We start from the raw sequence: 15092 nt of genomic DNA, 5'->3' as shown, positions 1-15092 counted from the left end.
GATCGCCACTCGCACTCCTGACATTCTCTTCTACAGCCCCAGAGAAACAGAACATCCTGACCACTTTGCCGTCTTGGTGACCTGATCCTTTTGGAATCTTGATTTTGGCCTCTTAATAAATTAACAAAGATCCTTGATTTCTAATCACCTGCAATCTTTCTGTTAAAGAGTCTGTAACGAATGTGTGTTTTATTCACTTGTACACGAGGAGACAGATCAAATCTATACCATCTCTGTCATTTTCTTTTTTGGCAATCATGGCAATTACGGTTCTTCCTAGGTCCTTTAGACAATACCTTTCCACTCAGACAAGCAGTCTTCCTTGGTGTCTCATGTTCTGAATGAGCTTTTCCCTTGCCTGCTTTTACAATACCAATGGATTTATATATAATTCAATGAGAGTGTTTTAAATTAGCATCTCCCATTAGACAAAGCACACCAAGCAAGATTCTCTCTAAGCTTCCCTTCTTTTTACAACCCAAGGAATGACAACCCTAGCTTGATACCAGATGGGGCCAGCTTTTTACATACAGGTTAGGTGAAAGAAGATTTATGCGAAAAGAAGTCTAATTCTCCAGCATCTTGGCTCAGAAGCTAGAAAGCTTCTTCAGGGGGACTAAACAATTCCCATGTAAGAAGTACACTGACTAAAACCAAATTTTATCCATATTTTAGCATCAGCTGTGGCTGCCATGCTCTGGAAAAGGATTTTTATGGAAACAGGCAAATATCCCTGAAAAAAAGCATAATGGCCCCAGATCTACATATGGAGAAACAACTGGAGCAATTTAAATCACTCTGTTCCTAAGAAGGAGTTTAAAGTTCTATTAATAAAAAGCAGAGTCACTCAAAGATGAAAGTTTAGTATAATTCAAATAAAAGTGAGTTATAGGGCCATTTCCCAATACTTACTCCCCATCTGAGATTTGGAAGATCATTATGATACCTCATGGGTCTGTGGCAGTTATTGGCATTACCTGATTCATCGACTCTCATTTTTTTTGTAGGGCTGTCACAATTCTCATCATCAGACATTTCCATTTCTTCTTCGCGGCGGATGCCCATGAGCTGCTCACTTTGAGCATTCCGGAGCTCCTGCAAGTAGAGGATACCCAAATGTCAGAGTCATAGACACATATGACTTTCCCCAATGGTCTTTGGGTGTATATAACTGACATATTAACATTTAGAATCCAAAGGTTTTATCTCCCAAATATAGCCTCACCTAACCTAAAGGAGGTTCTGGAGGGTATGGGGTAGAGGATAGACCAAGGTCAGGCTGAGATTAATCCCTGCTCACCCATGACTAATTAAGGGCTCTTTAGCAAATTATTTAATCTCTCTTGAGTCTCAATTTCCTCGTTTCTACAAAGGGGATAATAACATCCACCTAGCAGAGCTGCAAAGACTACATAAAAATATCTGTTACATGGCTGGCATATGTACAGTATGGACCTAGAACTTATGGTTAGGAACATTAACAGTGGAATTTTAAAAAGGACTGTTCTACCACTCACCCACTGTGTGTGACATTAGAAAGAATTCTTCATCTCTATTAAACTAAATTGCTCCCTGGAATATTATGATAAAAATAGTTTTGAGGATGAATGAGTTAATGCATGTACAACACTTAGTATCATGCCAGACACCTGGTTTGCTAAGTTGATAATGCTGGAAATTATTATTTCTCATGCAAACATGGTGCCCCTGCATGTGCGTATGTGCACATGTGTGATCACATATGCACAAATATAAGCACACATACACCATCTAGATAACTAAATTTAAAATTACTAAGATGTTAGGGAATAAAACACAAACATGCCTTTTCTTTTGTGCTGCACATGGTCATGTAGGGGTTATTGTTTTTGTTGTAATTGTTGCTTTGGCATCACGTTTAGAGCCACAGATCTTAAGATCACATCTTACTTTCTCCACTTATTAGGGGAGTGACTACAATCAAGTTATTTAATTTATTTGAGACTTTGTCTATTCACTCACAAATGAGGAATAACAATACAAAGCTGTCTGAATGCAACAGCATTTGTGAAAACTCATTGTAAAGAGTAAAGAATTATATAGTAAATTTCTTACTACTGTGCCTAAAATCAGGACACTGTAATCACTTTTGCTAAATATTTATATTATTTTGTATCAAGCTGTATATTACATATTTGTGAATCCTTCCTTATTCATTCTGTTCTCTTACATGTACTGTCTTCAGAAATACTTAAAACGGGAAAGGCTCCCTTATTCTTTTTCCCTCTGTAAAGTCTCTAAATAAAAGTCAAAGTTACAATAATTTCATTTTATGATCAATAAACATATGAGTAACAATAAAAGTAAATTACTACACCTAATTTATTAGTGGTATGACTTTAAACATGGTTCCAGTGCCCATTTGATGGACATGCAGATATCACTTCATGTTATGGGTTCTCTCAATTCTTTACTCTCCTTAGCTCACAGATTTTAACTATAGCATGATGGAGAAGAAATTATTTATTGCTAACAGCATTTGAATGATCAACTATGTACCCTGGGAATCACCCGTGCAGAGGACAGGGAAGGGGGAAAGCAGAGAGACAAGGTCTGGGGTGGGGTCAGGGGCACCAATTACAGGGCAGATCTAAGAGGCCAGAGGGACGGCAGACAAGGCTTCCTTATTTGATTATGCCACCCAGAAGAAAGAGGTGCCAATTCCATCTTAAATAACACCATCAGGCATTGGAGGCAGATGTCACATGTGATTAGTGGGGAAATTTTTAGGCTGTGGACAGCTAATTTTTCTACTGACAAAGAGCCCAATTCCCAAAGAGTTGGCCTGAAAACACTTGAAACAAGGAAAAGTCAGGTGGAAAGAATAAATGAGGCTGAAAGGGCCTGTTGTTTAGTCCTTGCGATTAATGACACACTGTCATATGGTAGTTGTTCTTGTGGGAAAGGGTGGTAGAAATGAAAAAAAAATTGAGGAAAAAAAAAAGCTGAGGGTGTTTCCACAGGGTGCCTCTGGTTCAGCATTAAATCACTAGTACACTCTAATAAATCTGTAGAGGTGTTGCAGATAATTAACAGATGCTGTACATTGGAATGTGGGAAAAAATCAAGCCAATTATCAAGCTTATACGCAACTGAGAAATCATCCACAATGTTAAATTACCAACTGGTATTTAATCAATTAAGTGACACGCGGGAGAGAAAATCACAGCTAATTTAGAATTCTGTGTCCTAACATATATCAAAGAGGTGGGAAGAGTAGCAGGAAGGCATAAACACCCTTCACAGGAGCACCTTTGACAGTTGCACTCCATCTGTCCCTCTGGAGCATCACTTCTGCCTCCTAGTACCAAGCAAAGCAAGCAGGCTTCCTTAGACCTGCATGGAAGCGTTCACACGTCCTGCTCCCCACTGTACCCACGGGAGGAGGCAGGGCTAAGCAAAGGTGAGAAGTTGAGACAGATGTGGTGGGAAGCGTGATTCAGATCAGTAAGTGACATTTGCTGACACATTCTAATGATGGCCTTTTTATGCTCAGGTTTATTATCAGGCCACCAGCCTGTCTCTCCACACTCCTTTTAATCATGTTTGGTTTTTATGTGAAGAAATAAACAATTCACAGACTGATCATTCCCAAATCTGAATCATCATTTATGGACTCCAATTTGTATTTTCATAACCCTCAGTTTGTATACTGTATCACAAACAGAGGACTCTTTTTTAATCCTGAAAATCAACCTGGACCTGGGTCTTAGGTCAGAGTCAGGGAGAACATCAGGAAAGCATCCTTCATTTTTCTGGCCCCTGAAAAATTAGACAGAAATCCCACCTCTTCCTTACTCATAATCCTGAACAGAAAAACAGAACTGTATCAGTCACCCACCACCTTAGGCATTAGTGAACAAAATAAAAAGTGTCCTTCTTAACAATAAATTGCACTAGCATTTTAAGTGTCACATTATTGTGAAGTCATTCGGTATTCACCATAATAACAGTGATAATAAAGAATTCATTTGGTATTCATGTGGATGTTACATCTAGTGCTATTGGTATTCAACTGTAATTTAGCATTAGCTAATGGGCACTTAAAATGCTACCCAAATGATTGATATCATAGTACTCTGTGGTTCCTTAAACTCTATATAAAATACTTATTTTACAAGTGTGAGCCAAAATCATTAATAAATAAACCTTACCTTCCATAAGTTTGGAATTTTGAAAGAGGGGAATATCATTTAGAGAACTTTAATATTAACATGCTAGAGATGGAGAGGCATCCAAATGAAAAACGTTCTTTCATAAACAAAAAAGAAGCAAAGACAGTATACTTACTTTTAAAGTACAGGTTCAAAGGGTACACTACTCTGTGGAGTTAAAAATAACAGCTGGACGACCAATGACTAATGACACATTTTGGTCCTTCTAGGTGACTAGGTCAAGTTCTAGACTGTTCTCTCGGGGGTAGATACTCACACTTCACACATGCATGAATGCCGATGGGTGGACCCAGCTGGCCTAGATATTTACTCCCCTTACAACATTGGCTCTGGGGAGAAGTGTAATAGGACTAACTGGCTAGCATAGGGGATTATGATGAGAAAATATGGACAGAAAGTTGTACTTGTCCAAAGAGCAAACTGTCAGCATCACGTAGAACACTAAAAAAAAAAAAAAAAAAAACCTCTGTATTTAAAAGTCAGTTTTCTATTGTAAGTTACACTTTTCTTCAAAATAATTTGCTAGGCAAAGTGTCTTGGTTTATTTCTGAGATCTTTACTATGAATGGGGAAAATTATTTTCTCCCATAGCAGGGGAGAAAAACACTCTGTTCTCATAAGTGTTAAGTCAGCTGCTTTTCTGGACAAGGAACAAATCTCAGCTGCATTTGGAGCTGACAGTGAGACCAGACAATGGCAGGCAGACTGCCCACTGTAACAGAAACCATCATGGCTGCAGCCATGCTATTCTCTGCCAATCCAGCTGTGTGATGGTGGTTAAAAAGTAATAATAAAATCACCAACCTCAGAATGCTTTCGCCAAATGTCTATGTTCTTGCGCTGGGCTTTCGAGAAATGGTCCCAAGCTTTTTGTCTGGTAGAAGCGTTGAAAACGGCCACAATCTGCTCAACTTTGGTGAACAAGGAAGTCAAACAAGACAAGTAATTTATGTTGTGATCACTATAGGGAAGCAAAGCAAAGACACTAGGAGTCTATGGATGATGTCACAATAGACACAACATCATCAATATCCATCCAATTTGTGCCTTTTGTACTTACATTTTAGCAAGGTTGGGGATGTCTCCCTTCAAGTCTGCCTCCATAACTTTAGGTTAAAACAGATTCTAAGTAGGACTGGGAAAGGGCATGGGCATCTACTTCCAAGCATTCTTTAGCTGTTGTTTCAATATGTGATTTGGTCTATCTATATACCTAGATCTATAGATATATAGACACTGGTGTTGGCATCCAGATATACAAAGTAATGCCAGGGTTGGGTATGGAGAAGTGAAGCCAGGGAGAAGTGGCTGAATGAAGAAGAGCCAATCATATATTATTTTTCCTTTTGGTATCTATCTCAAGGACTCAATCACAGTCCTCTCAAGACATTATCGTGTCCAAGTTCCAAGTTGGGACAATAAATAGCCATGCCATATCTCCCCTCAATCTCAGGGGGTCATTCTTCCTCCTTGGCTCCTGTTTCTCCCCCTGACTGCTGCCAGCTCTCCAGCCCTCTGGCAGGGAACAGGCACCACAGCCTCCACGTCAAGACAGACCAAAGCTCACCCAACCAGCGGCACTGGCATGCAGGTCTTATTTCAACCACCATAGGGTGCCCTCCATAGCTCCTCACGATCACATTCCATTGTCACTTTCATAAGGCTCTGGCTCCCAAACCACTTGAAGTTCTAACTTTACCATCTTGACTTAATTTAGCACTTCTGCTGCTTCCAGACCTGGTGCTACTGGACTGGTAAATGTTGAGAGGTTGTGAACAAAACTACCTAGACAAAGGCATGGGCACTTAGTAGTGGGTATTAGGGGTGGGGCTAACTAACTGTAGACTTAATCTTGCTTAAACAGTTATTGATCCAGTAAGCATGAGATGAAGGAAATTAAAGCACTGAATTAATCGTATGATTAAAACTAAACTTCCAAATTTTTAGTTAGGAAGGCATAAAATTAGGTTCTCAAGGATTCTAACACCCTATCAACATAAATCTTTCATAAGTGATTCCCAAGGCTCTATTATAAAAAAGGACATCAAAGCTCTTCCAAATCTTCTGGTGTCCAAAGAATGTCAAAGAGCGATAGATTAATCCCCACAGAAGAACACTTGGTGCCATAATTTTTAAAATGAGCACACAAAATAAGTGTATAATGGAGCAGAAGGAAAAAAGCAAATTCCATTCACTTACAATATCATGAATATTTTGTATGCTGATGAGGAACTACTTCTCAATCTACGGCTAATTTTCACAGCGGGCTTTTATCTTTTTACTATTAATATTTTTACTATTTTCCACTTCAGGAGAACCCCAACCCCAAATCTCCTTATTTAGCAAAACCTGCCATCATGTCACATGATGAATTTATTTCACTCAATTTTAAGAGGAGGATTTGCCTTCACTTTGGCTCATACTCTCCTTGGGCACATGCGGCTTCCCTCCCTGACCTCACCTGGAAGAACTAAATATCAGACTAAACACCTGGGGCTGCTCTCAGTGCTGGCCTTCAGCTCACCACTGACCCTTAGTGCTCTGGTTGGCTGCCCTGCAGCATGGCCAGCAGAGGAGAGAATCTGTTCTGGCAGATCACTCGGGCTTTTCTGTTTTATCTGTACACAGGCTGGAATCATTGAGAATTTCAGCTGCCTTCTGTAGGGGCAACACAGAATAGTCAGCCCCAAATCTAGGCTGGCAGGAGTGGTTATTAAAAGAGTAATGGGCTTCACTGCTTATGACAACAGAGCTCTTTGGCATCATTTAGAAGGGGAAGAACTATGATGTCCTGTCACCAGTCCTAAGGGGAAAGGACAATAAGGGTTGAGACTGTTTGGGTGGTAATAGTGAAAATTCTGACATCAATCAGAGAAGGCTGTTAATAAAAAAAAAGAAACACTAAAGAAAAGTATATCTGATCATAAACATGTGTAAGGGGTCAGAGAGAAGGAAGGTAAGAGAGAATAGTAATGCACCTGGAGGAGTACAGAATAGAAAGCACTAAGGAGAAGGGCCCAATGGTCCACCTCAAACAAATCTCCCAAGCTTAATTTTTGTTTCTTAATGTGATCTAGGCTCATGATAGAGCCTTAACTCTGTAGGGTTCAGAGGAATTTGTTTTTCCCTTTAAGGAATAACATTTCCAATAGTGCACAGGTGTAGGGGTAAAAGGCGATCCCCTAACATCTACTCAAGCCATGTGCTATTAGATATTTCCTGTTTGTGGCTAAGTGCCTCAGTTACTTAGAACACATTATTACCATATCCCAGGGCATAAGTTCAGTTGATTCATCATTCAACAAACATCTGGATTCCTGCTAGGTACCAGGAACTTGATTAATTGCTAGAAATATATGATCAAGGCCCAGTCCTGTCCTTGATGCAATCATAGTTTCAAAAGAGAAAGAAAGACAAGCAGATAATTATCCTGTGTAAGAGAGGCACAGGTGACAGCTTTGAGGACACAGAGAAGAGCGTAACTAAGTAGACTAGTGGAATTAGAAAACATTCCACAAATAAAGCAACATTTCTGCCACGTCTTAAATAGTGAAGCGATGCTTGCTTGGCAGAGAAGGCAGAGATGGCCTGTTCAAAGGCTGGTATAGTTGTGGGAGGATGAGTGAAAGTAGCTATGGGGCTGGGGCTAGTGCTAGGTATGAATTAAGAAGGACCATGTATGCTAGCTCTGATTAGAAACTTTATATTGTAGAATTGGCTTGGGAGGGCTTACAAAGGAATGAATCAAGGCAGAGGCTCTGGCGCGGAGTGTGGTACAGGCAGTCATTTGACAGGGAGACTTAATAGGAGGAGGCAGCTGACTTGCTACATGGGAAGAGGAAGAGGGGTGGGAGATCACAATGACTGGAGCTGGGAAGTACGTTCCAAACTACATGAACAAGCACAGGTGAGGGCTGAGAAAGAAGATGAGGAATTTGCTTTCGGACATGCTGAGTTTGAGATGCCTGAAGACCATCCAAGTGGGGCTGAAATATGGATTAGGGGTTCAGAAAGGAGTCAGAATTCAAAGAGATGGATCGGAAAATTTCTGGACCATTCTCAATTTCTTGTATTCTTTTTAAAAAGGGTAATTAATTAGACATAAAACTAAGTGGGATTTAATAATTTTCTTATGAACTTTTACACTTTTTTCCCTATACCAATCAAAAAGCAAAACAAAACAAGACAAAATCCAACAAAAACCCAATAACTGTGTAATTCAGCTGAGGTTTGGCAACTACGCTCACATGTCCCAGTTTACTTCTCTCATTGCTGCACACACTGTCCCTGAACCAGCTATTTGTCTTGCAAATGGAAGTTCTTGGGCACACACACAAAAAGGACTCTGGAGGAGTGCTTGGATCAGCATTAATTCATGAGCATTAGAGAAAACGCACCTCTGAGAGTATGCCATAATGAATGTCATTCAAAGACAGCATATTTTCAAACTCATAAATCAAGATGACTTCTAGGACTGATGTAAATACACTATTCATTGCTTACAGCAGGAAACTTCAGAGAGGAATCCCATGAATTAGATGACCACTTACTACTTCTGGTATAATTCATACTACTTATTCTGTGTTAAGTAGTTACTATCCTAACAGGCTCTTCAAAACTTTGCTTCTCAGAGAAAGTTATAACCAGCAAACAAGACAGCATTGGCATTTGTTTAAAACAAGCAGCTTACAGAAGGTGTGCTGCAGGCAGAACAAATTGAGATCAACTCCCTGTCCAATGCCTTCACTACCTTAGCGGTCTACAGAGTGGTGGCCAGAGATCCCACACAATCCTGTATCAGACAAAAAGCAGAGATCCTGTTCCAATTGCCACCTGATTTATTCAAGGAAGTATACTCAAAAGTTTTGCGGGTAAATTGTTTTTTCTTTGAGGGATAACATTTTCCCAAATTTCTATTAGCAACCGAGAGAGCGCTCCATCAGAAAATTTAAATGTACCCCCTCAAACTTTGCAAATCTTTCCCCCCAATTCTATGTTTTAGTTTTTTGCCTAAATTTGGTTATTTGAGGATCATAAGAAAAGTAAAAATGATAAATTCTTCAGAAATACGCCTGAATGCCAGTCTTAGATATCACAGTAGAGTCCCTAGTATACCGAGGAGCTATAAATGACCCTAAGGGCAGGATAAACAGAGCCTTGATGAAGTTGCTAATCACTCCATACAGCTGCAAACCCTCACTAGTGGTTATTCATTCACTTACACATGTGTTTGTGTGGAGATACGTACACTCACCGAACATACACGTAACACACATACATGTATATATGCTTCAAATTTTAAACAAATCCATAAGACTAATTTAACAACATTTTTTGCATTTTTCCCAACCCCAAAATGTTTGGACATTTGGTGAGTTTAGAGCATACTTCTTACTGATAGAGAACTTTACAGACCATCATGAGAAGCAACAGACTTTAGTCTTTCAGGGAGGGACAGCTCAGAACAGGACATCCTTTTATCCAGAAACAGTCCACACTGAAGCACACTCCCTGGGAAAATGCAGCCACTGAGCACAATTGCTCAGATTTCTGGGCTGCACAAGATGCCTGAGTTTTGAGCTCTGGGCAGGAATGCATGGGAAGTGATAAAAGAGAAAGGTTAGGGTCCCCCAGAGAACACGAACGCAGCCTTTTTCTTTTCATGTCCTGTCGAATGTGTTCTTTCTTACAGGCCCTGCACCTCTTGTATTCCTTGTTCCAGCTAAATAGCACTGAAAGAGCCTTAATCCAGCTAGTGTCCCAAATATCTGGAGAAACTGATTAAGTCCTTACAGGCAGTAGGCTTGCCTAAATAAAGCACCTCAAACAAATCTTCCAAGCTTAATTTTTGTTTCTTAATGCTATCTAGGTTCATGATAGAGCCTTAACTCTGTAGGGTTCAGAGGAATTTGTTTTTTCCTTTAAGGGATAACATTTTCCCAAATCCTCTATGAGTAGCTCATGAGAGATTTTCAAAGGCATATAACACAAATGAAATAGTTGACCTCTCCCTCCCCAGCTTGTTTTATTGTTTTTAAATACTAACAGCTAGGGGAGAAGGGACAAAAGAAAAGTATAAGGCTTTAGATGTAGTGCTGGAATACATGAGCCTTGGCTCTAGACTGAAGAATTATAATGGAGGGAATGCAGTAAGTGATTCCAGTTCTCAGGACACCCAGAGGAGCAAGACAGCGTCCAAGGGAGGAGTGGTAAGTGTCGGACAGCACATAAGAGGAAGCTGCTATAAGAGAGATTCCCAGACAGACTCCAGCACATTCACTCGGGTTCTGGCTCCTGAGCACAAAGGAGCTGCCAGTCAGTCTGGCAGAAAGCCCAGGAAACAGAGAATGAATATGGTCAAACCCATACTTTAAGGAGGCATGGACCAGAATTTCAAATTGAGGAGGGAAAAGGGTATTCTGGGGTTTTGTCTTGAGATGCATATAAAAAAAAGGCCTCGTGACAATGTGAGTCCATTACAGCCCTCTTAAAACTGAGGCCAAACCACCGCCAGCAGACATCATATTTCTGAACTTCCTGGCTAGATGAGGCCAGATATTTGTTTCTTTTAGGGCAGCGTCCCGAATGTTTTTGGCACCAGGAACTGGTTTCATGGAAGACAACTTTCCATAGACAGGGGTTGGGGGTTGGTTTTGGGATAGAACTGTTCCACCTCAGATTATCACTAGTTAGATTTCCATAAGGAGTGTGCAGCCTAGGTCCCTTGCATGCACAGTTCACAATAGCGTTCACGTTCCTATGAGAATCTAATGCCACTGCTCATCTAACAGGAGGCGGAGCTCAGGCTGCAATGCTCACTCACTTGCTGCTCACTTGCTGCTGTGTGACCCAGTTCTTAACGGGCCATGGACCAGCACTGGCCCAGGGGTTGGGGACCTCTGTTTTAGGGAGTGGAATTTTAAAAAAGGAAAACAGGCCGGGCGCAGTGGCTCAAGCCTGTAATCCCAGCACTTTGGGAGGCCGAGGCAGGTGGATCACGAGGTCAAGAGATCGAGACCATCCTGGCCAACGTGGTGAAACCCCATCTCTACTAAAAATACAAAAAAAAAATCAGCTGGGCATGGTGGTGCGTGCCTGTAATCCCAGCTACTCAGGAGGCTGAGACAGGAGAATTGCCTGAACCCAGGAGGCGGAGGTTGCGGTGAGCCGAGATTGTGCCATTGCACTCCAGCCTGGGTAACATGAGTGAAACTCCGTCTCAAAAAAAAAAAAAAAAGAAAAACATACTGATCAAAGTATATAAAAAAATAGGATGTTTTTAGCTAATTTCAAGCAAGCAACAAATGATCAAATTATTCAAATAAAACAGAAGGATATTAGTCATATAGTGACTTTTAAAGGTTTGTATCAATGCAAGTATACTACAGGGAGTTGTAGAGCCCTTTATTAATGCATATATTTAAAAATTTTGGAAAGTGACAAAACAATCCATGAGATTATAAATCTAGTATTTCCTCAAAACACACAGCACTTATTAAGTTTTTAACTCTGATAAATCTCCTGCCTAGATTACCCCTACTGACTAAATGAAAGTAATGCATGTACAGAAGAAAAAGGGGACAATGTAAAAAATAAAAGTCTACCTTCCCATCTTGACAACTCTACCAATTTCTCTTTTGAAAGGTAACCAGTAACCACTATTAACAGATCCATCCAGAAAAAAAAGGTTATGCATATAATACAAATGGCGTATATTTTTCTATGAGAAACTGGTTTTACTTTCACAAAGGAGCTAATATTACATATGCTATTCTGTACCCTGCTTTTTTCACTTATCTTGAAAATTCATATGTATGTTATCAATAAGGCTGCTTATAAGCGTCTTCCAACATATCTTCTGAAATCCTTACATAAGTATCTTTATAAAAAATTCTTCGCAGTAGAAAGGATAGATAAAAGAGCATCCAAAGTTTTAATTTTGAAAGGTACTGGCACATTGCATTCTAATTTACGTTCCCGAAGTGTTTTTCAGTTTATTTGTCTTACCCTTTACCAACAGTGCATAATCAAACTTAACTTTTGCCATTACTGATGGATGAGAGAAGGCATGAATTACAGGGTGACCAACTGTCTGCACCAGTGATATGTACGTTTGCAGTTTCCATTACAAATAACAGAAACAAGTCCAGACTCATTCAGCCTGCCCTGTATTCAGTTGGTTCCATGCTAAATAAGAGCTGTCACACAGCAGCAGGAGGAGAGACCTAGTTTCTGGGGATCTTTTCTTCTTTGTGACCCTCAAAATGGCAACCCTGATTTCCTCTGGGTCTACACTAACTACATTAATGGTTGTAAAAATCATATAATGGTGCTAGGCAATTTCTAATTACTTGGCCCTTACTGGGCCAGGCACCATGCTTGATGATTTAAAACAGTAGTTATCAAAGTATGGTTCATCAGCATTACTTGGGAACTCACTAGAAAGGCAAACACGCATAGCCCAGACCTACTGAAGCAGAAGCTCTAGGGATGGGGCCCAACAGACTGCTCTAACAAGCTCTCTGCGTGATTCCAAGGCATGCTAAAATTTGAGGACCTCTGATGTAACACGTTATCTTACGTAAGTTTTCCAATGACCCTCTGAGGTAGGTGTTAGTATGAATGCCCATTTCACTGATGAAGAAACTGAGTTTTACTGAGAGGTATATTTACTTGTCCAAGGTCATATATTTAGAAGTGATGAAGTTAGGAATGGGAATTACATCTGCCCAACTTCAAATCATGTATTTATACCCATAATATGGTGGGCCAAAATCTTATGAGCTCTGGGGTGTGTAATGTGCTAGACTTTGTACTAGACAATGGGGATAAAAAAGGGCCAAATATGTAACTGGTCCTTGAGCTGCTCAGAGCCCCTGAGGGAGACAACAAATACATGATTGAATTGCAGGATGAGAACCGCTTAAGGGAGCTGCAGAGGATGCCAAGGGAGGCCAAGAAAGGCTTAAAGGACCCCTGTGCTGAAACTTGCAGGTAAGTTGAATTTTCAAAGCAAACAAGTCAAACATTGGAAGTTGTGATGGAGCAGCAAGCTGCATTTACCTCTCTACAAAACTGTATTGAGGAGAATGAGCCACAGTGCACAAGAATAAAAGTGTCTGGAAAAAAGGTCTCTACTTCTTTTGTGTCTACCAGGCTGGAACCAATTTCTCTCAGTGTGTGCCCTCAGCCTTCTCATTTCATCTAAAATCCAGTCTGTCCTACTTTTTTTGAAGTAAAAGTCATTGAATAAGCCTCATCAGGGGAAACTTACAGAGGTGGGGCCAAGGGAGTGCTTTCACAAATACAACACTGTTTTGGGATTGCATGTAGAGGGAAGACAGAGCTGGGAAACCTGTGTTGGTCAAGTCTTAGCTCCATCACTAACTAGCTTTGCGACCTGAAAAAAGTGTCTTAGTTGTTTGAATCCCAAGACAAAAGGAAGCTGTACTAGACCATACCTAATCTTCTTTCTGGCTCTGGGAGCCTCTAGAACAAGGCTTAGCAAACTTTATAAGCAAAGAAACAGATAGCAATTATTTTTGGCTTTGCAGGTTATACATCTACCTTGGTGTAGAAGGTGTCTACACACCTAAGTGGTTTGTCTCCTTAAATAGAAATCCTCTCATTTTGTCTGTGGCTACTCTTTCATGATTCTCCCTGGGTACAGTTTCTTTGGTTGGAAAACAAACACTAAGTTGTACTTCGTTTTCAGTTATGCAAAGAGTCAATAACACATTATCTCTGCTTTAAAGTAGCTTTACTGACACCTTACTTTTCCTGAATTTGAAAGTGTCCTGGCTTTAAAAAATTTTTGTAAAAAAAAGTTTTTATGTATGGATTCTGTCCAGTGTAACTCAGCGACTATTTCCCAGAGTCTTCCAATACTATCCACACACACTCCCCTCTCCTGACATGGGGCAGTGGCTAGAGTCCAGTCCTAGACCTGGGCTCCTATCAAAGTGACAGAGTTTTCATTTTTAGCTCCCAGAAGCTATACGTTTCCTGAATTGCTGTATTTCACTTAACACGTACTCTAGTTCTTTATTCTTCCAGAGTATAAGACTTGATTTCTATATTACATTTTGGTATTAAAAATATTTTCTTTTAAAAAAAACATAATTATTTGACTTAGTATATATATATTTTCCATGAGACTGAAAGGAAGTTTACCCTTCCCCCTCAAAAAAAAAAAAAGGTTCATTTCAGTTCTGGCAGGCAGACTGTCCTCCACCATCACCTTTGGCATCTTGTGAAATAGAACACTCTGTGCTCATCCTTGATTTTGAAATTTTTACACAAATTATTTTCTCTTGATATTTATTCCTTGAGACCAAAGAGGTGTTTTTTTTAATGGAAATAATGTTTCCAGCATTTAATGCATTGGCAAATACAGCCATCAGTACAATTTTGAAGAGAAATAGAAAACCTGTCACATTGCTAAAGCAGTTATGGGGATTTATTTTTTTTCCATGCATGAACTATAGCAATGACTGCCACCGACATGGGAAAACATTTTAACACTTCATAAAATTCCTTTTCGACAGCAGGGGACATAGAAGCCAAATTTCCCTTGGTGGAAATAAAAAATGTTTGGCTGAGATGTTCCTAAAAAGTAAATGATTTCAGAAAGAGCTTTTCAGGCAGAAGAAATGTGGACGAGGACACCAATCTGCCTAAAAGGGGGTTCGTAGTACACAGAGATCAGAAACCCCTCACATTTCACTCTAGCACTTAGCACACAACTGGCACTTGATAAATATTTGTGGAATGAATTTAATCATTCATTCAGACACCTGAGGCTTTTACGATTTTACCTGGGAAGATAGATGAGGGCATGACAGTGGAAAACTGTCAGTATCCTGAGCAGCTGTCTTT

At 40.0% G+C, this 15092-nt stretch overlaps 1 protein-coding gene and 1 long non-coding RNA gene across 16 annotated transcripts in view; both read right to left on the bottom strand.

The window, feature by feature from the left end:
- Positions 1–15092, bottom strand: part of ENOX1 (ecto-NOX disulfide-thiol exchanger 1) — a 619252-nt gene that overhangs the window by 138716 nt on the left and 465444 nt on the right. For all 15 annotated transcript variants that reach the window (XM_032294769.1, XM_032294762.1, XM_032294766.1 and 12 more), the window contains 2 exons: positions 5019–5125; positions 978–1095 (listed from right to left, as the gene is read on the bottom strand). In XM_032294769.1, coding sequence (XP_032150660.1) covers positions 978–1095; positions 5019–5125 — 225 coding nt within the window. The remainder of the gene's footprint in view (positions 1–977; positions 1096–5018; positions 5126–15092) is intronic.
- On the bottom strand, positions 5512–11142 carry LOC116562481. Its single transcript, XR_004273967.1, has 3 exons — positions 10901–11142; positions 5962–5965; positions 5512–5522 (listed from the first exon to the last, which is right to left on the bottom strand). It is a non-coding gene; the product is annotated as an uncharacterized LOC116562481 (long non-coding RNA).

Source organism: Sapajus apella, unplaced genomic scaffold (genome assembly GCF_009761245.1).
Source record: "Sapajus apella isolate SASKATOON/1434 unplaced genomic scaffold, GSC_monkey_1.0 scaffold32, whole genome shotgun sequence".
In the NCBI taxonomy this organism is placed as follows: Eukaryota; Metazoa; Chordata; class Mammalia; order Primates; family Cebidae; genus Sapajus; species Sapajus apella.
The sequence above is the reverse complement of the archived record's forward strand: the minus strand, read 5'-3'. Positions and strand labels throughout refer to the sequence as shown.